Below are 26,201 nucleotides of genomic sequence, written 5' to 3'. Positions count from 1 at the left end.
GACACAGGGGAGTTCCAGCTTGGGAGACAGGAGAGAATATATTTCACTTGTGGCAGGAGTTCTGCTTGAAGGAATGAGACTAACTGCTAATTGTCTCTTCCTAGCTATCTAGGAGGCTAGGATGATGGATGAAGTCATAGATAGACTCATTGGAAAGATGGTAAGAAGCCAGAGGGTTATGAGCCTCCTGCTTCTCGGAACACAAACAGAAGTAAAACTAAAATAAACAGACACTTCTTGTAGCCTTTTATTCTTATGAAAGAGAGAAATGTCAAAGAAATCGAGCTTACATCAGACAGATTATATATAAAATGTCCCCCAGGGGGGTCCACGTGTCAGCAAAGGTTCCGCTCAGCCTCCTGTATTCACCCAGTTGGTGTCCTAAATAATGAGAATCACTCAGAATATAACAAGTTAAACTCACCAGCCCATGATGGACCTTTGGAAACACCAGAAGCAAATGCTCAGACTTTTAGATATACTTTCCTGTATCGCAATGAGCCAACCATTGGCAATCCACAGGAAATCTATATAATAGCCTCCTTCTAACAACACTGTAGTTTTCCCCACTATTCTGAACACTGGGGGTATTGTTCTACTCGTGAAGAATTATTTAGACTTGAAATTTATTTATTTTGAGGAGAACAGTGTAGTAGAAAGAAAACATATCTAGTTTTCCTGAGGCTTGCCTCTTTGTCTAGCTTGTGCTTTCTACTCTGTAAGTTGCTCTAAATCATGGAAATCTCATGAAGTGATAGGTTTTGGGGTAATTAAAAAAAACAAACAAAACAGAAAGCAGAGGAACAAAGAAAGTGCATATGAGGGAATAGGAAGCCTAAGCCAACAGAAAAGCTAATTTTAGAAGAATATTTGACTGTTGAGTTCTTACCTATCGGTAAAGGGATTCTGAAGGCTCCAGAGTTCACGAGGTTTTATTCTCACAAAGGGAAAGTCTGCACTTACGTAATGGCTTCTCCAGCATAACAGTTCCCATCTGACAAAGCCTTCCGGAATCAAAGACAGGATGGTGGTGGACAGGACCGAACTATATTGAGGGTAACACTGCCTAATGCAATTCTGCCAGCAATATTTTTTCACTTTCCTAATGGGTCTTTATGCAGCACAAGCCTAGTGATCCCCTGCCAGATGAGCTACTCTGAGTCCTGAGCTGTTTCTATCAGTGCCCTGGACCAACTATCTTCAGCCAATGGGAATCCTTTCCTTCCTCTTGGCCCTTGGCATTAGAACTGGAAGTGTACCTAGGGGCTTGTAGAGCACTTCCTGGGAAATGAGTCTTTCCTTGAGGCACCTGTTTTTCCCTAAGTCAAAATATACCCACTGGTTTTGGTCTAACGATCACTAAGAATTTAAAGCGATTTCTCTTAAGACTCAGTTTTCCCTGGGGTGTGGTGGGGTTGGTAATAACCACAGTCCGAAATAGATGAGGTGTGAATGTGTCTTTATATACTCAAAATGCACACTTTTCTAACTCACCTGGATTCCAGAAAAGAGAACCAGTGCTCCTTCTCTGGGGGGTTTCATCTGCCTGATAACATTTCCCCTTAGAGACCCGGCTGGACCATGTAAAAGGATGTGAAGCATTTGCTCCAGGAGACGTCTAGACTCCACTAGGGCTCACCAGAAGAGAAACAGAGTTGACAGGTAATGCAGATGCCTTGCAAGTGGGTCCTGGACCACATTCCATCACCAACAGAGCCTAAGGGCCAAGCCGCCTGGGCTCCATTGCAGGTGGCTACCCACTCACTACTGATACACCTAGTCTTTCTGAGCTTGATCTGATCTTCCAGAATAAATACCACCATACCCGTAGAAGCACATCAGGCCTCGCTGTTACAGTCAAATTGGCTAGAGTATACTGTGGTAACAACATCAACAACAAAACCCCCGAAGTCTCCTTGGTTCCACACTATCCATGGCTTGTTCTGTTCACAGTGCCCCTGTGACCGTGAGGTTCTGGTAATCCAGAGAGCCCAGGTGGTGGGAGCTCTGTGCTGGCAGCTGCTTCCGCAGTCCCCATACAAGCTTGATATGGACACATCATGTCACGCACAGGCTTAGAAATCTTTCACCGCAATGTGGCAGGTCTCCATTTTTTATCATAGTTCAGGAACTAACTCAAGGTAGACAGCCATATAGAGCTTCTGAAGAGATAAAAACACGGGTTTCTAGCAGCAGTCGGGAGTGAAAGTGCTCTCGGAAAGTAGTAGAAAAGCTGAAGCTTCCTTCGCCTCTCTGTGTGTGTGGAGCTCCTTACAGTGCCCAGGAGAGGCCAAGGCAATGTGCTAATGTGATTGTGTGCCTTGTAAACACTGTTACATTGAGAATTCTTTTGTAGTTTATATTGTCATATATGCTTTAGGTCACACATAAATAGAATCTTTTCTGGACGGAAAGGAATCCTTGAGTATTTGTCAACAGCCACAACGACTAGCAAAGTACACATGGCACTACTCTTTGAAGCTAATATAGAAGGGGAGGAAGATGCCATTTAACCATAAGAGAAGGCTTGGGAGGAGGGTGAAGATGTCTACTGCCTCTCCCTCCTCGTCATCCTCCCTTGGTCTCTGTCTTTATCACCACCTCTTGCTTTGAAGAAGTAGCATCCTACCTTCTGAGGAATCCTAAACTCCCTGAGAACATAGCCGGATTTAGGGGCTCCTGGAATTCCAATGTGGAAGGGCCATTAGAGGGCATAAACTCTCATTCTACCTCACTCAAGAACTTAAAAGAGCAAGAAAGCAGCCAAGTTCATACAACTAGCCAGTAGGAGCCCATCCCCAAACTTTGACCCTCCAATACTCTTCCTTGTAGAATTCCACAGAGCTCATTAAACAGGTACTGCTTGACTCCAGTTCCAGTGTGAGCTGAGCTTACAGCCAGTACCTCATTGCTTTCTGATTCTGTGCCATCAAGCAATACCCCAAGTCACACCATGAAGTTTTCTATTTCTTCAAAGTTGACTTCCAGTGCCCTGTTGGGGACCAAACTGCGGGACTAGGCAAAGCTAGAGCCTGCCCTGAAGCAGATTCCCGAGAAGGGCTTGACCTTTTCAAAGAACAGGTTCCCCGAAGACTGTTGCCTCCTGGTCTAAGGAGAATATCTTGCAGTTTAGAGATTCACCTTATGTCCTTGGGCACTTCCCAGTTCTCTCCCCGCCACCCTAAGCTTCAGTTCCTGCTTCAGGGCTTTAAATGCTGTACACTCCTCTCAATAAACAGACCTTGACAAGGACACTGCTTGGTCTCGCTCCTCTTTCTCACCCGTTCTCCCGCAGGTATGGGTCCCCCTCGACCCCCATGAATAACTGGGTCCCCGCTGGCGGGGGCAGTGCCCTCCCCCACACCACACACTAATACTACCCACATACACACCACACTCTCCAGTCTTCACCCTGTACACAATGTCCCTATTCACACACTACCACTTCCTTCTGTGCCCTGTTAATCACAAAATCTATCAGAGTTACAAGATCATTTAAGAGCCATGTGGCCCAATTGCTGTATTCTATCAGTGAGGAAAGGATGTTAAGGACGGTTCAAAAGAATTAAGAGGTCTGTTTTTCTGGGCCATGTGTGTCAAAACAAAGCCCAAGGACCCTGATTCTAGAGGATTTCTATTGTATTTTTCCATACTCCGTGGAGTGAAGGAGATTATTATAGCTCGCCTTCTGTCTAATGTTATGTTTAGGGAGATCATAAAAGTAAGAATTGATTGCTATGCGTATGGTCTAATTTCTGTACTCTTGATGATGAAGTTACAATGAGATTTGTTCTGAGAAACATTTTTTAAGAAGGAAGCTTTTGCCCAGGGACACTGGCCAGTTTTTCTTTTATAGTATTTTGCCCCACCTTCCTGAGGAATTCTTTAGAAGTTCTCAGAACTCAGAAAGAGGAGCATATCATACATACCTCCTTTACTTCACCTATCTGTCAGAATATTGGGAAAACTAAAACTAAATCATATGCACACACACACACACATACACAGAGAGAGAGAGAGACAGAGACAGACAGAGACAGAGACAGAGACAGAGAGACAGAGACAAAGAAGGAGAGAGAGGCTGGTGGCTATAGTTTAACAAAGGGATTGCTTATAACACTGTGTCCAATAGGGGAACAACAAAAGGCAGAGCAGTCAGAGACTTGAGGTCAGCAGCAATAGCTGGGCAGCTCCCACCCACCTCTGGGCTTCAGCAGTAGGAAAGGATAGTGATGGCCCAGAAGCAGCATGCTATGCCCATGCCTAGAGACTGTGGTGCGTGGTTCACGGAGAAGCCACAGCAACAGAGATGCAGGATGAAACACCCTGGCCTCCCTTACCTCACTGTTTCTCACGGGGCTTTCCACCAGACTGAGGATGCAGAAGCTCTCAGGGTTAGCCCAGATCATTCTCCTGAGTCAGGGGATGCTATGCAAGCCTCCCAGAGAGGAAAATGGAAACTATTCCACACAGCTTATTTCAGTACTCAACATTTCCAGAACTGCTCTTGAATGCCTGCCCTGAGTCAGGGATTCTCACTCTCAAGGGCCACATACATAAAACTTCCCACCCAGTCCCCAAATTCTGAAATTCCCTTCTCAATCGTCTGGCCAGGTTCACTGTCTCACAAGTATCGCTTACAGTGAAGCCCCTTCTGATTCAAGCCCCCTCAGTGCCCATTAACATTAGTGATTCTGTAGCCTGGGAGGCTGAAACATGGCCGTCCCACTGGCAGCCCAGTGAGCAGAGGGAGGGGATTGGTTCTTCTCTTCATCGCAGCACAATGGCACCAGCAAAGCGCCTCCTTGTTCTCTTAGCCTTTGGCTATTCTGCCAGAAGAAAATTGCCACCTGATGGATATAATGAAGAAACCGCTTACAATAGGAAAAGTTGTTGTTGTTTTGTTTGTTTTTGCATGATTATGTCCTAAAACATAAAGTTCCTCCAGGTAACAATGAAATTAATTGTAAATACTTTCTCCCTCCAGGCCAACTGTTTAATATGGCCCAATACTAAGTTCCTAAATTTTGCCAAATAAAGATGTATTTTCAGCTTTCTGGAATTTTCTTTGCTTCTCCAAACCTACTCCTCAAGAACTCCCTTCCCTTTTTTTGGTATCATTTCTAAGGAAACCAGCCTTATCTGCTTAGAGCATGGGTGGCGTTGCTGTGGAGACCCCACAGAGCAACCGACACCCCTCTGTGTCCCTCTCTGAGATTCACCTGAAAAGGGGTGCCCTTCAGCCAGCCCAGCCAGCCTTGACCCTTTCAGACCTGGGCATAAAAATACCAGCAGGAGTTTGTCTCTTGTTGTTTACACCCTCCAAATTGTCCATCTACTCTCTTCAATGGGGTAGAGTTATCCTCTCTTTACAGCCATGTATGTTTTTGAAGCCCATCGGCCTCCCCCAGCTAATTTGGCCACATTGTTTATTCATGAAGGGAATGAATGAGAGACACCCAGAGAAGCATCTTTGTGGGATGATCTCCTCAATCATAACTATTCACAAACCCCATATACATATAGATATAGATATATATTATATATGAGGTATATATGCCATATATACATATATATATGTATATATATATATATATATATATATATATATATATATATATATATACACATATATCATCAAGGCTGAGAACTTAGCAGTAGTGTACTCACCTAGGATGTAGAGGCCTGTGACCTGTATTCTGTCCATAGCAGGGGAAGAAAAAAAAAAACTCGTTAAATGAATCAACATTGGTGGCAGGAATGAAAGCAACATAAAAACTCATGCATGATAACAAAGTAATAATGTATCATGTGAAAATCTATGTTACTGTAACAGAATTGACTTGAATGTCGAATAGAATCAACTGTAGCTAGACTTTTGGGTACTTTGTGGGTTCTTTTTTCTCCTACCCTTTCAACCTCTAACACTCAATAGGAGAGAAAAAAGGAGAGAGGGGAGAGAGTTCCTCCAGGTAACCTTGAAAATAATCTTAAATACTTTCTCCCTCCAAGCCAACTATTTAATATGGCCCAATACTACTTTTCTAAGTTTTGCCAAATAAAGACGTATTTTCAACTTTCTGGACTTTTCTTTGCTTCTCCAAACCTACTCCTCAAGAACTCCCTTCATTATTGTTAGACTACTAACTGCCAAGTGGGGGAGGGGAGTTCCTTGGAGCAAGTTTGATATATGCTCTCAGGATATCTAATTTCTTCTTCTTCTTTCTTCTTTGCACAATACTACTTACTTAGCAAACTGCAACCAGCAGCATCCGACCAACAACCAACAACCAACAACAACCAACAACAGCCAACAACCAACAAACAACAACAACCAACAACCAACAACACCAACAACAGCCAACAAACAACAAACAACAACAGCCAACAACCAACAACCAACAACCAACAACAACCAACAAACAACAACAACCAACAAACAACAACAACCAACCAACAACAACCAACAACAACCAACAACAGCCAACAAACAACAACCAACAACAACCAACAACAGCCAACAACAACAACCAACAAACAACAACAACCAACAAACAACAACCAACAACAACCAACAACAGCCAACAAACAACAACCAACAACAACCAACCAACCAACAAACAACAACCAACAACAACCAACAACCAACAACAACCAACAACAGCCAACAAACAACAACAAACAACAACCAAACAACAAACAACAAACAACAACCAACAACAACCAACAACAGCCAACAACCAACAAACAACAACAACCAACAACCAACAACCAACAACCAACAACAGCCAACAAACAACAACAAACAACAACCAAACAACAACCAACAACCAACAACAAACAACCAACAACAACCAACAACCAACAACCAGCTACAACCTATTGGGGCTCTAGAATTTATATATTCTCTGAAAAGTTTCCAGAATTCCAAATTTTGCACACTGTAAGAAATTACCTGTAGCTGACAAAATCACTCTGCTACAGGACTTTGTCACCTACTGTGAAGCAGCCTCATATCCCCCATGCCTGGGATTGAAACAAAAACGTATCTTAACAATATCCCTAGGTTGCTTAAAGAACCCAAAATCCTCACTACAATCAACTGTCAGATGGATAAATAAAATGTGAGATATACGCACAGTAGAGTACTTTACAGCCATGACGAATGAAATCCTGTCATTTGTAGCAACACAGATGGGCCTAGGCAGCTGATCTAAGTATACTATACACTGATTTAAATATACTGACTTAAGTATAAAGTCAGAGACTAGGGAGAAGCTGTCACATGCTTTCTTTACAGGTAGAATCTACAAAGCTGATCTCAAGAAGTGGGAAACAATGTAGTTATCAGTCTCTGAGGAGAGTATGAGGCGTGAGGAGCACAGAGACAGGACGGATAAAGGTGAGGAGGGAACAGCCTCCCAGTAATCCACACATCACGATAACATGGCCCACCACAATGAGTTGAATACCTCGAAGTAGCTGGTAAAGAGGACTTCCAGAGCTTCTGACACAAAGCAAATGTGTTTGCCTGAGGACAGAGACATGCCAATTACAATTAGCTGATTATTAAACTTAATATATAGATTTGGAAATACCATACTACATACACAAATGTGCATAACTGCCATACGCCAACTGAAAATAGAAATATTTTTAAATTGGGGCATAATTTTTATATGGGAAAGGTTGTAGAAAGTCATATGAATAAAACTGTTCATTTGATAGATAATAAAATTATGCTGATTTCAAATTCCCAAATTCAAAAGTGAATAAGAGGATCTACTGTCTTGACCAAGATTTCATGGAACATCAAGAGGTCACCTCCTGTAGCCAGGCAGGAACCCCAGTAGGGTGACGGAGACACAAACCTACCCAAAAAAAAGGTCAACCCTGTCTAAAAGAAATGTAGGCCCAGAGAAGGGAGCAGAGACTGAAGGAATGGCCAACCAATAACCGGCCCAACTTGAAACCCATCCCACGGACCCACCAATCCCAAACAAGGTTAATGATAGTCTGTTAGGCTTGCAGACAGGAGCAAGTTGTCCTCTGAGAGGCTCCACCCAGCAGCTGACTCAGACAGACACAAACACCCATAGGCAAACAGTGGACAGAGCTTGGGGACTCTTATGGAAGAATAGGAGAAAGGATTGCAGGCCCTGAAGGGGATAGGAACTCCACAGGAAGACAAAAAAGTCAACTAACCTGGACCCTGTGGCTCTCAAAGTCTGAACCACCAAACCAAAGAGCAAACAGGGCTGGACCTAGGCCTCCCTGCCCATATATGTAGCAGATGTGCTTCATGTGGGTCCAGAACAACTGGGACCAGGTCTATTCCAGGTTTGTTGCCTGTCTGTAGAATGTGTTCTTCTAGCTGGGCTGCCTTGTCTGGCCTCAGTGGAAGAGGAAGTGCCTAGCCTCACAGAGACTGAAATGCCTTTTTAAAAACAGAATCACAACCTCTGCAGCGCTAGTATTGAAATTTGGTAAAGATAAAGGGAATTACACTGAAGACAGAATCTCACAGCTCACTGAAATGTTGAAACCAGTGTACGTTGGCAACTGAAATATGTGTGTTTAAAATAGCAAAGGAGGCTGCATCAAATACATCGAATCGCGTTAATAAAGTCCACAGAGTTATCGTAAGCAATTTGCAAACGAGTGAAAAGAGACAGAGAAAAGAAAGAAGAAAATGAACAATTAATTTAGGCCTCCGGTAGAACAGAAGGCAATACCCCGGCAACAACGCAGGGTTACAGCTGCTGAGATTCATATCTGGGTCGCCTGTGAGGTGAGGAATCCCCAAGCCGCCCGCCTTGGGAGTGGAAATACTAGGCTCCAAAGAAAGCAATGCTTTTATTTATTGGTTCACTGGTGTACTTGGGTTTGTTTCCTCTGTGCTGAGAGTTGAATCCATGGCCTCTCAGATGCCGGGCAAGGGTTCTTCTACGGTGCCACAGCTTCAGGCCAAGGAGATTGGGAGCTGTCTTGATTCCCACCAAGTCCCCAGATCGATCAAGTTCACTGTCACAGAGAGCACTGCCAACCCAGGCTTCGTGGGATCCTATGAGGCCTCGCTGAGGGTAAATTCACAAAGGGAAAATTCCGTAACACTGGGTGAAGCAGCGACCACATGGGAGCACGCTACAGTAAGCTACGGGCTCAGTTGGCTGCCGCTCTGGTTTATGTAGTTTGACTTTCATCCGTGGTCCTTGGCTAGTAAGTTCCATACCTCTTGATATTTCCTGGAACACTAGAACAAGAATAATAGATGGTAGAACAGTATTTGCCCTTCTGTTCTTGCTTCTTGGATCAGCTTTGGGATGCCTCAGAATGGTCCTTTTTTTTTTTTCTTCTTTTTTTTGGTTTGTTTTTCAAGACGAGGTTTCTCTGTGTGGCTCAGGCTATCCTAGAACTCACTCTATAAACCAGCTTGGCCTCAGACTCAGACATCAGCCTGCCTCTGCCTCCCTAGTGCTGGGATTAAAGATGTGTGCCACCCCACCTGGTGCAGAGTGATCATTTTTAATTACATTACGATAATAATTAGTAGTAGTACTGTATGCCCGTGCATGCACACTTGTGCACCAGACAGTGCATGTAAGCAGAAACTGTTTTTCCCCTTCCTACATGTGGGTCACTGGGGAGAATCAACAAACTCATCTGTCTTGGCATAATACCCTTACCCACAGAACCATCTCATGGGCCAAGAGTGATTCATCTTTTTAAGTTAGCACACAAAGTAATGGATTTAATTGTGACATAAGCATCAATATATTTTTTTCCGATTTGTTCCTTTACCCTGTTGACCCTTGTGATGGTTTACATATGCTCGGCCCAGGGAGTGGCACTATTAGAAGGTAAGGCCCTATTGGAGTAGGTGAGGCCTTGTTGGAGTAGGCGTGTCACTTTGGCTGTGGGCTTTAAGACTCATCCTAGCTGCCCAGAAATCAGTCTTCTGCTAGCAGCCTTCAGATGAAGATGCAGAACTCTGAGCTCTGCCTGCACCATGCCTGCTTAATCCTGCCATGCTCCTGCCTTGATGATAATGGAACTGAACCTCTGAAACTGAAAGCCAGCCCCAATTAAATGTTGTCCTTCGTAAGACTTGCATTGGTCATGGTGTCTGCTCACAGCGGTGAAACCCTAAGACAACCCTCATACTATTTTCTCCTCACTGGTCCCCTCCCCAGAATGCTAATCAAGCATTCTTCACCATAATCTTGGAGCTCTCTCTCTAGCTCGCTTCTCTCTCCTTCCCTTCTTCCCTCTCTTATAAGCTCCTTTGTCCCCTTCATTTGTCCCTTTCATTTCTCAAAAGTGCACCATGGAAACTAGAATTTCTTTTCCCCACAATGGGTCATAGAAACTAAAGGCATACTCCAATCACCCACTCCCTGTCTTCCTGGTATGAGCAGGCCAGAGAGACACTCTCCCGTCTACCTTGCCACACAGCAGATTCTAAGACCCTCATTCCAGAAAGGGGTCCTGTTCCATTCCCTGGAGGGGGTAAGGGGATGCTAGACAGATGGGCCCTGTAGGGTTCCTCTCTCCATCTGATGGCATTAGGGCATACCCTTCTGTCTAATCTCATTTCAGCACAGGTCTCCATGCGTAAATCTTGGTTGTGCAGAGACGGCTCTGTAAAAAGAACAAGTGAGACAGAGAGAGCATCTAGACAGCCAAGCTCATAGGGGCTTAGGGGTAGGGAACAGATCTCACTTACATGCTGGGACTGCAAAGAGCAGAGGTTCTTGACCCAGTACCCTCCAAGACTTCTCTTTCACCCAATACTTATCAGTATTTTTTAAGTGTCCTTTAGGATAAACCCATCACTAAAAGCACAGTGTTTTTATGAAATTCCATGAGCTGAGCAGGGGTGAGGTATGTGTGGGATCAGGGTATGAAAGCCCCATTGTGAAGACATGGGTCAGAAGTCACGAAGGAAGGCCTGGACTTGGGGCTGATATCTGACATGGGATCGGCATGAGGATCCGAGGCCTCAACCTGTCAGAGCTGACGCCATCTCCAGGTGCACAGCAGCAGGTCGGAAGTGAATTGGAGGCCAGCCAGCTGGTGTCCTCGGCAGACCTGACTGCCTGCTTGCTGGTGAAGAGCCATCTCCATGCATTCTGGCATCACGGAGGAGCGCCATGTTTTCATTTATGTTAGGAGATGGCAGAGAGCGAGCCGGCTCTCCCGCTGCAACATCAGAGACTTGAAATGAATTAATTAAGCTGCAGTAGATCGAGTGTCTATATTTTAAATCACCGAAGGAGCAGAAGGAAAATAATGTGAGGGAAAGGGGGGCAAAGCAGATATGAAAATTCACCTAGATAGAATTTTGACAAACGGAAACTCTATCTCGAGCACACAGTAAGTAGGATGGCATGACTCACGCATGCGAAGACCTACAACCAGGGGGAAGGTGCGAAGAGTTGCAGCACACTCCAAGCTGCCAAGAGACGGCCTGCAAAGGCTCAAAGGAAGAGGAATTGGACGGCAGGAATCCGAAGACAGTGGTTAAGTGTGCCATGTGTAGTTCGGTATTTCGAGAGTCTCACTACACAGCTCAGTTGGCCTCACGCTTGCTATATATATATATCCTAGGCTGGCCTTGAACTTGAAATCCTGTTTCAGTCTTCCAAGTTCTGAGAGTAGAGACAGGAGTCCTAATGTCTGGCAGGTAGATGCACACATGTATTTTTTTCCTATTGTGAGTGTGTGTTTGAGTGTGCATCTGTGTGTGTGTAGATAAGGTCAGAGGACGACTTATGGGAGTTGGTTCTCTCCTCACACAATGTGACTTCTGGAGATTGAACTCAGGTCATCAGGTTTGGTGGCATTAAACTTGGTGATAAGTACCTTTAACCACTGAGCCACCTCTCTGGCCCCAAGAGATTCATTTTTATTTGGTATTCGTGACATTTTCTTTAAACTTTTTTCTCTTCAGACAATTGTTACTCATATGCAGTTGTAAAGACAACGTAAAGAATGTCCATGTGTCCTTCACATAGTGGTATCTGACCATAACATCTTGCATTACACAGTCAAAATACCAAGCATATCAGTCTTCATAACATGGGAGCGCTTACATCTACATCTATGGCCGGATTAACTTCATTTTATCTCTAACAAAACGGTGGGATTTTTCACTCAACGTGCCCTTCAGGAAACCCGTCTACACAGGCATATCCCATTAGTTTGTCCTTTCTTTTCTTTTTTCCTGAATAGTGTATCATAATATGTATGGCCCACATACAACTGCCGGGCTATAACTGCATGTTTAGAACATGTATACAAGTGTGTGTGAGCACCTGTGTGTAGGTGTGTGGGCGTATGTGAATACATATGTGTATACCTGTGTGGGGTGCATGTGCCCATGTGCTTACATGGAGAGGCAAAGATAGATATTGCCTGTCTTCCTCAGTTGCTCTATACCTTCTTTTTGAGGCATCCTCTTACTGGACCGCCTGGCCAGCATGCTCCTGCAACCCTCCTGTCCCTGTTTCTCTGTCTCTGTTTACAGGCAGGGACCACCACCCCTGACATTTTATGGAGGTGGGGAGCTATGCACAGCAAGCACTTTATCTACTGAGCCGTTTCTCCAACCCTGCATTCAGTAGTTTTTTTTTTTTTTTTTAAACTGGCCAAGTGTTTCCCAAAATGCTGCACTGTTTTACAATCCCACTTGCAGTGTGTAAGTGATCTAGTTTCCCTGCAGCCACAGCATTTGAGATTCCTACTACTCTATTCCTAGCTCCTTTGATGGCTCTGTCACAGCATCTCGTTATGGTCCTCATTGGCATCTCTGCCTGTGGATCCCCCTATGGATCCTCTTCACTGAAATGTCTGGTCCGATCTTTCAAATGTTTTCTAATTGGACACTTTCTGTGTTGCGTTTCCAGGCTTCTCTGTGTGGTGGGTTCTAGGTTCTGACCCCGTTGGATGTGCAGTCGCAGTCATTTTTCTTCCAGATACAGTTTCTTTCTTCATCTTCCTAACAGCCTCTCACAGAAGCCTTTAATTTTAACAAAGCCCAATTTATCAGTGTTTCTTTTTATGGATTGCGCTGTTACACATTGTCTTAAGAATCCGGCCTAAACTAGATCGTAAAGGTCTCAGCAACACCAGGCACATGGCTACTTCTAGGTTCCCCATCTCATTGTCTAAGGTGGAAAAACCATCAAGAACAATCCTGACTTCAGCCACTGGCCTTGACGTCTACATGGACCCATATACACCTACACTCTTCACATAGATGCTTACACACATGCGTGCACACATAGGAATTTCATTAAACCTGTAAGTCAGTATACTAGTTTGGGATGAAGTGACGCTTCCATGGGCCGGGTTTCCAGTCCAGAGGTATGCTTGTCTCTATTTATGGGGTCTTTCCTCACCACTCAGAATTTAGTCCTGTCTACGTTTTATTAGATCCACACCCAAGAGTTCTACTTTTGAGTGACTGTATTTTGCCTTTTTCAGCTTCGGTGTCCATGTGTCTAGAAGCCTTTAATGTTTATTCGATTTCTGGTGACCTTACTTAATTCATGCATTAGGACAGTGAGCGTATTTGGCTTGGCTTGGTAGATTTCTCAAAAGCTTCCAAAGTAGTCAGCCATGTTACCTGCCAAGGACAACTTTTCTTCCTTTATGCTATTTCCTTTTATTTTCTTTTTCTGTCCTAAGACCCTATTGTGTGGTCCCAGCACCACACTACATTGGATATAGAAAATGACAGTGGCCATCCTTACTTCATCCTCCGTCTCAAAAATAATGTTTTCTTCTTCCTTCGGTCTTTCTTTTTGCCAAATATTCTCCTGTTGTCTTAGACAGGGTTCCTATTCCTGCACAAACATCACGACCAAGAAGCCAGTTGGGGAGGAAAGGATTTATTCACCCTACACTTCCACATTGCTGTTCATCACCAACGGAAGTCAGGACAGGAAGGAACTCAAGCAGGTCAGGAAGCAGGAGCTGATGCAGAGGCCATGGAGGGACATTACTTACTGGCTTGCTTCCCCTGGCTTGCTTAGCTTGCTCTCTTATAGAACCCAAGACCACCAGCCCAGGGACGGCACCACCCACAATGTGCCCTCCCACCCTTGATCACTAATTAAGAAAACGCCTTACAGCTGGATCTCATGGAGGCATTTTCTCAAGGGAGGCTCCTTTCTCTGCGATAACTCCAGCTTGTGTCAAGTTGACACACAAAACCAGCCAGTACACCTCTGTATCATGGTCTTCCCGGAACTATTTTTTCCAAACCACTTCCTGTGTGCACACTGCTGCTGAGTTTATTTTTGCAATCTACTATTTATTAGCAATTACTTTGGAGTAACACCATTCATGCATATCTTGCCAATGGAGATGCCATTGGGGAGTCCGTCCTTTCTCTACCCCTCCAGCACCAGTCCAGCAAAAGGCAAAAGGCACCTTCACTACTGCAAGCAGAAGAGAAAGCCCAAGCTCATGAGTTCCCCAAGAGGTCTCCACCACCGGCAGAGTTACGTGCATGAGGAAAGGGAAGCATAGTTGTTCCTCTAAGTTCACAGAAGGCAAGTTGCAGTTCTCCTCTTGGTTTTGTCTGACGGTCCTACAGCTAGAATATGTGACCACTGGGTCTTGGGTCCTGGGTCACCCAGGCTTCTACTGCCTTGACAAAATGTCTGAGATGACCAGATTGAAAGGAAGGAAGTTTTATTTTGGTTTGTGATTTCAAAGACACTCAGCTGTCATTTTGAGCATGTGGGGAGGCTCGTCATGAAAGGCCTGGGTTAAAGCAAAACTGTTCATCCTTGGTAGCTAGAAAAAAAAAAGCAGAGAGCAAAGGAAAGGGCCAATGTCCCTTATACCCCCCTTTAAGGGCATGCCCGATGACCTGACTTCCTTGCCTAGTATTAGACCCCACCTCCTAAAGTTTCCATCACTCCCAATAGTGAGTGCTACAGGCCAAAGACCAAGGTGTAGGCATATGAGCCAGCTGGGACATTTATGATCCAGACCATAACAAGTCCTAAAATCTTGCTTCCTCGTTTCCACTGTTCAGAATCATCATATATCACATGTATATTATATAAACCTGTATATATGTACATATATTTATGCTGCAAAGCACAGCACCCCCTATATGCATAGATATGCATATATGTACATATATACATATATGTATGAATTTGAAGAATGTAAAGAATATAAGAATGTATCTATTCTGTCTTCCCAAAGGCATTAAGTACCCACTGTGTATCTTTATATTCTTAATTGTTGCCAGTACTTTTAAATTAAAATTTCAAAGTAGAATTCAGTGAGTTTTGCTTCTCTTGAAAATACCGTCTTGGGCCCATACTCCCATCACGGAAAGAGATAGTGTGGGCTACGCTACCCAATATGCTTACCTACTAGCTACAACGCCTGCGTGTATTCGTAGCTTTCCTCAAGCAAATGCCCAACCAGAAGTGCGTCAAAGGAGGAAGGGGCTATTTGGGTTGCAGTCCATGATGGAGGGAAAGACAGGATGGCAGAGAATGGACAGGAAGTGGGTCTAATCTATAAAGCCTCAAGATTCACCCCTCCCCCCCAGTGATCTACTTCCTCCAGAGAGGCTCCACCTCTTAAAGGGTTCATCTTTTCAAACAGCACCGCCCGCTACCTAGGGACCAAGGCCTTCTCAATATTACTACTTGGCACCGTGTGCTAGGCCAGCTCCTCAAAGCCTGTGGATTCCTGGGAAGTGTCTCTGAAACCTTGGCCAGACAGGGCCCTGCCATTAGAGTCTACAGTGCCTGGTCCCAATTCATAGCATTAGCCACGGGATAGACTCTATATATACTCAAATGGGCGTTATTTATGTGTCTCTCTCTCCTCTCCTTGGCTATGAGCTTCATAGGCACCAAGACCATATGTGCTTTGGCCGTTCCTGTATTCCCTGGGCTAGCAGAAAGCCTGACTCAGAACAAACAACAAAGCAGACACCGCCAAAGGTTGGGTGGTTCTTCCGAAGTTAATTCGGACGGCATCAAAATGGAAGCTGTAATAGCTGTTGCCCTAAGATTTAGATTAGGATAGTTTATTTTAAACTTGAGACCAAAAATTCATAAACATTTTTTATCATGTAAAGAAAAATGTTGGGGTTGGGGATTTAGCTCAGTGGTAGAGCGCTTGCCTAGCAAGCGTAAGGCCCTGGGTTCGGTTCCCAGCTCCGAAAAAAAAAAAAAAGAAAAGAAAAATGTTAGTTAAATAAGTCTCTACCATGAAGCTCCCCGTGACCCCATTAAAAATAGACGTAACTTAGACCTCGGGAGTCTGAGATCTCTGAGGCTGAGGTCTCCGGGATATCAGGAATAAAGCTCAAGGCACAGCTATGGGCTTTGCCCTTGTATCACCCAGTTAATTACTGAATGCCTTGTTTGTCGCTACTTTGAAGTTTAATTTGTTTTCTTCTAAAGCCTGATGAATTTCATTCCAGCCAGAGAAACATTTTCTGTCTTAGCTAATCACCTCCGAATCAATCAAAAGGCAATGAGCTTCCCAGGCCTTAGTTTCCCCCATCTATTAAACGAGAAGAATGATTACTATTCTACATAACGTGAAGGTTTATAAAGATCATGTGAGGCGACCCGTGGGAATCCAGCCAACAAATTCTGCAAGGCAAAGAGGGAGCTGTTTCCGGGACGTCTTCTGGCTTCTTCTCCCAAGTCTCTGTGCCTACAAATCTACAAACGAAAGAACTAGCCCAAGGCAATGGGGGGGGCGGGGGAGCTTTACCTTTAAGAAGCATTCTGAGCTTTGACCCCCAAGTAAAGCCAGAAAGATTGAAGATGGAATTGCCAGAACTCTCAGCCTCTTCAGACTGGGTCTGGGGAGGCCCTGGAGCAATGTCGGAACTTACTTCACGATTGAGCCCCAAAGCACCAGGTGTTCCTGCCCTACCTAACCTGCTGCTTAGATCAAAGGTGGGGAGGGGGTGGTGTGACCCTAGGAGGTGCAGATCCGCTGGTACGCAGCTTTTTACTCAGCGCCCACCCCCACCCTGGCCAAGGGGAAGCTGCTACGGAGCAGAATCACCTCAGTGCAGCAGAGGGCAGTGGTGCGCTCATCTCGGCCCGTACCTAGTGTGGAGGGCAGGTTCTTCTGGGTGTGTTCAGAGCTAGGGAGCCAGGATCTGAGCCCTCCTGCTGGTCCTCCTTCCTCCGCCCCCAACCCTGGTGATCCGGTCACCTCAATTTAAATGCTTATGCACACAGGCCTAGAGACCCGCGGAGGCACACGCCGCCATGTATCATTGTTAATAGAGTCGCTATAGGCTCTCTCGTGCAGATGCAACATGTAGCAAGGATTGCACAACTTAATCCCTATGAATTATTTATACCATTTAGCGTCTAAATTGACCACTTCCTGTTTCTCCGGAAGTAAGGCTATTGCCTAAAGTCTTGTGGGGTTTTTTTTTGGGGGGGGGTATTGGCGGGGGCATGAGTCCATCCCACCAGGCACTTGGAGAGTCAGCGTGATACAGTGGCGGAAGAATCCTTTTCTAGGTCCAGCTCTGACACCAGCTGATGTCACCTGGGGCTTATTGCTTATCTCTGTGTGCTCCAGTGGCCTCTAACCTCCCCCCACCCCACCCCACAAAACAAGGACTCTGGTCTCAACATACTTTAGCCTCTGTGGCCTGGGTTTCTCAGCCTCCCTTGTCATTCAGCGACGGGCAGGAAGGTGTCCTGTCCCACTTCTCATCCAGTGAGGCAGAGGTACTTAACTGCGGGGCAGGGGTTTGGCTGAGCTGCGAGCCAGCTACTTTCCTCTCTTCAATCGGTGCTTAAATGAGTCACAGACCCTTGGTGGTGCAGGGCACAGTTTTAAGGTATGTGGGTTTATTTGACTAAATTAGAATGCGGAAACAGGTCAAAAAATGAAGTCGGACGATGACTTTAAAGGGAACTGGATTCCTTCTGTCTTTTTTACCTCTGGTAGGTAGGATCCCAACGGAGCCAGAGTGTCCAGAGGGATCTGCAGCTGGGATATTAAACCTGCAGTTTGGCTGCGGGAAGTAGGTTTTAAGAGGGATGGGCTAAGGAAGCAGCCAAATTATGAGGTTGATGACATTTCTGCTCTGTGTTTCTCCTTCCCATCCAGGGCACCCTCACGACCCATTTTCAGGGCAGCTAGCCAATGGCTTCGTGGCAGACTGTCCCTCCTGACCACTCCCATCCTCCTCGCCCCCGCCCCCACAAAACTGCTCTGGTTTACTCCAGATCTCCACTTGATTGCAATGTAGGGAAATGCCTTTGGGTCCCTAAAAGACACTTTGTTTCAACCAATTAGGTGTTACTATCTATAAGGGCCAGTCCTGTGTTAGGAAACACTAGGTCACGCCCCGCCCCTCAGGAGAGGAGTGTGCGCCTTCCTGTGTTTGCTTCCTGAATGTTCTTCACCTCAAGGCGGTGAATCTGACCACTTTGGGTAGACTTGAGATTCTAGTTGGATGTGGGCCTGCCCTTCAAAAGTCCCTCACTGGTCCTGAGGAAACAATCATTCTGCCAAAACCATGGCTGCCCCACCTCCTTCACACACTGACTTGAGCATCTGTACCTAAGAGCTCAGCACATCTTGTCCACATCCTATCCCGGGAATCAAATGCCCTACTTATTGATAATGCATTTGGAAGTCCGTTTTCTTCCCTCTCCAAGAGAACTGTGTAAAATCTCCTCAATGGAAACCTTTCCAAAAGAATTAGCCAATTGGTTGACTTATTAAAATTAACAGCATGGTAAGGGAAGATACTTGGACTCTGCAGGAGATAATCAGAAAATTAAATCTTCCCAGATATTTAATGCTCGAAGTACAGTGTCCTAGTGGGACAGAACAGTGATGTGCTCCTGTATTGTACAACTGACGTTCCCCTCTGCTACTCTAGGGACCCACACAATCAGACTCCACACTCTATTGTTGCTAGAGGTTTTAGATTTTTACCTCCTTGTCTGTTTGTTTGTTGTTAGGCAAGGGCTTGCTATGTGGCCCAGGCTGGCCTTGAAGTCACATCCTGTTGCCTCAACTCTCAAGTCAGGAGTCTACAGGTATGCACAGCAATGCCTGCCTGGAGATGATCCCACCTAACAGAGCCATTGGCTTGGTAATTACCATAATGGCCACTCTAAGTAAGCTTGAATGAGGCTAGGGGACTGGGCAGTCAATCCCAGTGGCTCTGATCCATACATGTTAGCTGGGAAGAACAGGGCTCCCAGGCCTGTCACCAGAGCGTTATATAGCAATATAAACAGACATCCTTAGAATAGGTTCTGGCCCTAGCCCTGTTAACTCAGCAGCCAGAGCCAAAGACGTTCCCTTGTCCAGGGCTTAATTGCTTCACCTGTGAAAGTTTGACCTTGACTTGGAAGCTGACTACTGTCTTACTAGAATTTAACGAAGGAAGATTAAGTCTGTGAAGTGAGTTCCTCTTAAGCCAATACAATCACCATAAGAACTACCCTTGGCTTTATTTCAGGCCTGTTCTAGAAATAGAATGTAAAAAACGTCATTTAAAGATCCATTTTTATTTCATGTGTATGGACATTTTGTTTACATATATGTATGTGTACCACATATGTGGCTGGTGTCTTCAAAGTCCGCCCTCAAAGAGGGCATCAGATCCTCTGGGACTTGAGTCCCAGGTGGCTGTGAGGTCATGTGGGTGCTGGAAACTGAGCCTAGATCCTTCTGATCGGAATGAGTGCTCTTTCTCCTGAGCCATCTCTCCAGCCCTATCATTCAAAACAAATTACAGAATGGTACAAGATAAAGGGTGCTTGATTGGGTTGTATCTTTGTGTTCAGTGCCTTAACTTAGCAAAACAAAAAGCTGGCAAAATAAAACAAAAAAATAAATAGAAAAATAGCAGCGTTGTCAGTCCTAAAGGATCTTTTGCAAAGATCTGCTCTGAAACAGCTAAATGTTGAGGATCCTCTGGGTTGAGTGGCCTCTGGGCCACTATGGCAAGGATGTGGCAAGGATGCTCTGTGTCAGGGTATCACATATGCAAGTGTTACTCCTTCAGTACCTTCACTAAGGAAAGGGGTAGCTGACTGTCAGGTTTCTCAGGTCCCCGCCCCCGTTCTCTACTATGGCTACACCTAGATTCACTTGGTGTCCTGTAATGTTGAATACGCACTACATACCTGTAGAAAAACTTAAAAATAAATAGAACCTTACATCTGGGAGGTGGTGGCTCACATCTTTAATCCCTGCACTTGGGAAGCAGAGGCAGGCGAATTTCTGAGTTCAAGACCAGTCCGGTCTACAAAGTGAGTGACAGGACCATCAGGGCTACACAGAGAAACCCTGCCTCAAAAAGAGGAGGATGAGGAAAAGGAGAAAGAGGATGAGGAAGAGGGGGAAGAGGAAGAGGAGGAAGTGAAAGAAGAGGAGGGGGAAGAGAAGAGGAGGGAGAAGAGATGAGGAGGGAAGAGAAGAGGTTCAACTCTCTAGAACCTTCTACCCAAATACATGGAATCAGTTTCTGGAAGCACAGCTGAGATTCAGCCAGCAGTGAACCCTGACTTAGAGCATTACAGGCCCGACTCTCTGGTAGAATTACTTTTGGAGAACTTGAATAAAAATTTAGATTCCTCAGCTGCACTCCAGACCTTCTAGGTCAGAAATCCCAAAGCAAAAAAAAAAAAAAATCAATATTTTCAAGTTTCCCAAATAAGGTTACTGCTGCCATGATTCAGGCTGGTATTTAGAAATCTGACAAATTCTATTTTATTTTATTATTTTAGCAGAGGTATCAGGTGTGTGTGTGTGTGTGTGTGTGTGTGTGTGTGTGTGTGTGTACATGAGTGCACACATGCATATGTGTACAGGTACATATATGCCACAGTGTATGTGGAATCAGAGGACAGCCTTTGAGAGTCTGTTTTAGCCTCCAGGCACTGGACTCAGGCCTTCAGGACTGTATGGCAAGGCGGGTTCTTTTACCAACCCAGCCATCCCATTGGCAGTCAGAAATCACACACAGCTGTTTCGAGTTAAACATGAAGGGTCTCATGAATGCTCACTACTCTGCATCCTGCTGGCCCTGGAGTCAACATTAAGGAGCCATTCATTTCCTCGTGGCACCCTTCATTGGACTGTCCTGCCTAAGAGCTCAGTGACTTCATGGAATCCCTTCCAACCCAGCATCTCTGAATCTTGAGACTGAGGAGGGATGGGTACTTGCTGCAGAAAGGCAGGCCAATGCCAGGGATGTGGGCACCTTGCCAGGATCTAGATATGTATCGTACATGGATGAGTCATACGTTGGTCACGGCCTGCTCACACACTCCCCGTTGGAGTTCAGGATCCCCACACCACACAGCCAGGAGAGAGGAAACCTTCTAATGACAGCGTTTAGAAGTGAAATGAGCAGAGATGCTGGCCTCCTCAAACCATATCTCTGTCAACCCAAGCCTCCTTTTGAGATGCTGAGAACTCTGTTATCCTCTTAAGCAAAGCCCAGTGGGCTCAAGATCTTCACATTTGATATGAAGCATCCAAAGGTTTTGGCCTGAAAGAGACAGCTGAGACAAGATCTCTGGGAACACAAACTGGCGATCACGGAAAGCGGTGAACTGTATCCAGAACAGAGTCTGTGCTTGTGCTTTCAAATCCCCATGGAATCCTCACAAGAGCAGTTAGGGGTGAAGGAATATCCAGGAGGAGATTATTATGCCCCAAAGCCCTCTGGCTAAAACATCGGTCTTTACAGGACTGCCCTTCTTACCCCAGCTCCCTAGACCTACAACTTGATTTCGTAGAGCAGGATCTAGACTGAAGGATGTGGTGCTACTCCCTGAGGGGATGCTCCTATGAGCAAGGCATTCTTCTATCTACTCAATCAACATTCAGGAAGGCCTAGTACAAAAAAGACACCTTTCTAAATCACTGTAAGCACACTGATTTGTTTACTTCCGACAGTGCACACATATTCGAGATGGCTGCCACCATTAGCTAAGCTTCATAAAGAAAGAGGAAGATATCCAAGTCTCTCCACGAGCAGTACTGGTTGGGAATCAGTATTCAAAAAGGCACAGGCAGGCTCCAGGACCGTGTGCCAGCACTGAGCTAGACGATTGGAAATAAAACAGTAAACAGAACACCACAATCTCAGGATAGGGACTCTGAGAGCAGAGAGGTGTAGAGAGAGGTATGGGAGGCTGGTCCTCCACTGATCTGGTGGCCTTAAGAAGGTCTTTTTCATCCTTTAGCCCCAGAGCGCTCTGTAAAATGTAAAAGAGTCTCTGAGGTATTCCAAGCTCAAAGAGGATCAAAAACACAAAGTCTGTTAAAGGTTTCTGCCTGTGTGTGGAAGGAGTGGTCTTAAAATGGGCAGCAAATCCCTAAGTCAAAGTGGAAGTCGTATCCTCTAATGTGGAAAGAGACACAAGACAGCCATCTCTCTAGGAAGAGCTCCTGCATGACCCACGAGAAGGTACCATGGGGAAAACAGAACTGCTTTCCCCTGTGCTCCCTTGTTGGCTTCACCTTAAATGATAGATCGGCTGCATTGAGAATTAGAGACACAGGGAATCTGAGTCACAGACTTTGCTGTTCATTTGAGTGTACATGTTCCCAACAGCCAACAGCATCAAATATCCATCCCCATCTGAGAGCAGCCGTGCCAAAGCATCAGAAAAGTGCATTTGCTAAATACATGAACATCTGGACAGAGCCTTTCCAAAGGAATCGGAGCCAGAGCTCAAAGTGACGTGTAACTAGCTTAAGCAGATGAAAGGACAAAAAAAAATGGTCAGAAAACATGATCCCAGCCAAGCTTGCTGTTCTGTGGGGTGGGCTGGTGCGAGAACAGGCTGGGCTATGAGTTCCCTGTTCACAGCAATTGTCTAGGCCAACAAACCCAGTGTGTTAGCCCCTCCACGGTGGGTTTGCCCCAAGATCAAAACTGAACTTCCTGTTCCAGCCTCATCCCAATCAAAACATTTGACCCTGGGACAGCTCTTGAGCCCGGCAAAACATAACCAATACCCTTTGTGCTTTGTTGCACTTCCGTAGATTAACTTGGCTCTGTTCCCTTGACAGCAGCCAATCTGGGACCGGATGCCTTGGCTGAGCATACATTACAGTTCCTGGGGCCTTGCCACCCTGAAGCTCTTTTCATCCTTTCCCCCTCTCTAGGCACACCCCCCACCTTTCATGAATTTCGTTTAGATGACTATATTGAAAATAGTCTGGAAGATTCTCAAAAACGTAAGCTCATCGTTATAAGCAGTCTGATAAATATGGTTCCACATGCGTACATGGAAGAAAGCTGAGGGCCAGCAAGATGGCTCACTGGGTCACCAAGCTTGACAAGCTTAGTGTGATCCCCAGGATCTACAGGATAAAGAAACGGACTCTTAAAAATTGTCCTTTGACCTCTGCATGTACACCATAGCATGCATGCATACATGTGCTTACACACACATACACACACACACATACACACACACACACACACACACAAAATAAATACATTAAAAACCCACAAGTAAATAAGAATTAATTAAGCAGACAGAAAACTGAAACCCTTTGCCCACACAAAAACTTGATACAAACCTTCCTAGCGGGGCCTGGTCTGGTATCATAGCCACAAAGGGAAACCACCCCCAATATTGGTGGCAAACGAAAAGCAAAATGTGGTCAATCCACACATATTATTCAGACAATCACAAAGAACAAACTCACAATATATGCTACAATACAGCAAACCTAGGAAACAGGCACATTCTCAAAGACCACATATAGCATTCCATTCACATAAAATGTCCAGAGAAGACAAATACCTAGAGATAAAGTAAACTGTCATTAATTAGCATTGGGGGAGGATATAAGAACGTGAGTATTCATTGCTACAGGTTTGGTGGTTGTCTTAGTCATGGTTCCTATTCCTGCACAAACATCATGACCAAGAAGCAAGTTGGGGAGGAAAGGGTTTATTCAGCTTACACTTTCCACATTGCTGTTCATCACCAAAGGAAGTCATGACTGGAACTCAAGCAGGTCAGGAAGCAGGAGCTGATGCAGAGGCCATGGAGGGATGTGTCTTACTGGCTTGCTTCCCCTGGCTTGCTCAGCTTACTGTCTTATAGAACCCAAGACCACCAACTCAGGGACAGCACCACCCACAATGGGTTGGGTCCTCCCGCCTTGATCACCAGTTGAAAAAAATGCCTTACAGCTGGGTCTCATGAAGGCATTTCCACAACTGAGGCTCCTTTTCTGTGATAACTCCAGAAAAGCTGACACACAAAACTAGCCAGTACAATTGATCCCTTGTCAACTTGACACACAAACACATCACTATTAAGTCTCAACCCTTACTTCTTATTCATCCCCAAGATCTAAATAACTTCGAGAGGCCCACAGTCTTCACATATTACAAGTTAAATCCCTTTAAAATATCCAATATCTTTTAAAATTCAAAGTCATTTTAAAATTCAAAGTCTCTTAACTATGGACTCCACTAAAATACTTTCTTCCTTCAAGAGGGAAAAATATCAGGGCACAGTAACAATCAAAGGCAAAATCAAACTCTTAACTGTTCAATGTCTGGGATCCATCTTCTAGGCTCCTCCAAGGCCTTGGGTCACTTCTCCAGCTCTGCCATTTGTAACACACACCTTGTCTTCTAGTCTGTGTCTGCCTGTTCTCCACTGCTGCTGCTGCTCTTGGTGGTTATCTCCAAAATGCTGCTGCTTCCGCTGCAACTAGGCTTCACCAACAGCCTCTCACAGGCTCTCTTCATGGTGCCAAGCCTCAGCTCCTTTTCATGACTGCTTCAGTCCTGGGCCATCAATTGCAACTGAGGGTGCACCTTCTCTAATGGCTTTCCATGGCTTCTCACAGTGCCCAGCCTCAGCTGTTCTTCATGACCCCTTCATGCCTTCAAAACCAGTACCACCTGAGTGATGCTTACACATTACCAAGTCCAGCCACAGCACAAGATACAACCTTGGCTTTTTCTGGAACACAGCCTCTTTGTTCTCTCAGAAAACACTTCCCAGAAGATTTCACCTCAGTGATGCTGGTCTCTTCTTAACCACTACTAATTTCTTAGCTCCAGCTGACCAGCATCTATGGTCCCAGTGATGCAAAGATTTGCTTTAGTAGTTCTGATACCTTGTTAACCACAGCTGATTCTTCAGACCCAGATAGCCAAAACCACAGAATCTTCACAATCAAAACACCATGGCCCTGATAAGAGTCTTTAATCTTTCCTCTGAAATTTCACAAGCCAGGCCTCCATCTTCTGCACTGTTCTCAACATTATCTTCAAAGCTCCTACAGAAGCTCTTAACCTCCCAATAGTTCTTCTAGCTCAAAGTTCCAAAGTCCTTCCACAGTCCTCTCCAAAACATGGTCAGGTTGTCACAGGAATACCCCACTATGCTGGTACCAATTTGTCTTAGTCGGGGTTTCTATTCCTGCACAAACATCATGACCAAGAAGTGAGTTGGGGAGGAAAGGGTTTATTCAGCTTACACTTCCACATTGCTGTACATCACCAACGGAAGTCAAGACTGGAACTCAAGCAGGTCAGGAAACAGGAGCTGATGCAGAGGCCATGAAGGGATATTTCTTATTGACTTGCTTCTCCTGGCTTGCTCAGCTTGCTTTCTTATAGAACCCAAGACCACCAGCCCAAGGATGGCACCACCCACAGTGGGCTGGGTCCTACCCCCTTGACCACTAGTTGAAAATATGCCTTACAGCTGGGTCTCATGAAGGCATTTCCATAACTGGGGCTCCTTTTCTGTGATAACTCCAGCTTGTGTCAAGTTGACACACAAAACTAGCCAGTACAGTGGTGGTAGTGGTGGTGGACAAGGAAGAGGAGGAAAAGGAGGAGGAGGAGGAAGAGGAAGAAGAGGAGGTGGTGGTAGTAGTGGTGGTGGTGGTGGAGGAGGAGGAGGAGGGGGAGGAAGAGGAGGAGGAGGTGGAGGTGGGGAAGAGGAAGAGGAGGAGGAAGAGGAGGAGGTGGTGGTAGTAGTGGTGGTGGTGGAGGAGGAGGGGGAGGAAGAGGAGGAGGAGGTGGAGGTGGGGAAGAGGAAGAGGAGGAGGAAGAGGAGGAGGAGGTGGTGGTGGTGGTGGTGGTGGTGGTGGTGGTGGTGGTGGTGGTGGTGGTGGTGGTGGTGGTAGCTTGTTTTGTGAAGCAGAAAGGCTAC

At 45.4% G+C, this 26,201-nt stretch overlaps 1 protein-coding gene across 1 annotated transcript in view; it reads right to left on the bottom strand.

Annotated features, from left to right (window-relative positions):
• Nucleotides 1–225: 225 nt before the first annotated feature.
• LOC147998796 (uncharacterized) overlaps nt 226–26,201 on the bottom strand; it is a 172,548-nt gene continuing 146,572 nt past the window's right edge. The window contains exons 4-6 of the mRNA XM_087595374.1: nt 7,473–7,531; nt 5,671–5,699; nt 226–4,850 (exon numbers count right to left, since the gene is read on the bottom strand). Coding sequence (XP_087451500.1) covers nt 5,671–5,699; nt 7,473–7,531 — 88 coding nt within the window. The 3' untranslated portion in view covers nt 226–4,850. The remainder of the gene's footprint in view (nt 4,851–5,670; nt 5,700–7,472; nt 7,532–26,201) is intronic.

The sequence above is a fragment of the Rattus norvegicus genome, chromosome 19, assembly GCF_021556685.1.
Source record: "Rattus norvegicus strain SHRSP/BbbUtx chromosome 19, alternate assembly SHRSP_T2T, whole genome shotgun sequence".
Taxonomy (NCBI): domain Eukaryota; kingdom Metazoa; phylum Chordata; class Mammalia; order Rodentia; family Muridae; genus Rattus; species Rattus norvegicus.
This window is presented reverse-complemented; position numbering and strand designations above follow the sequence as displayed.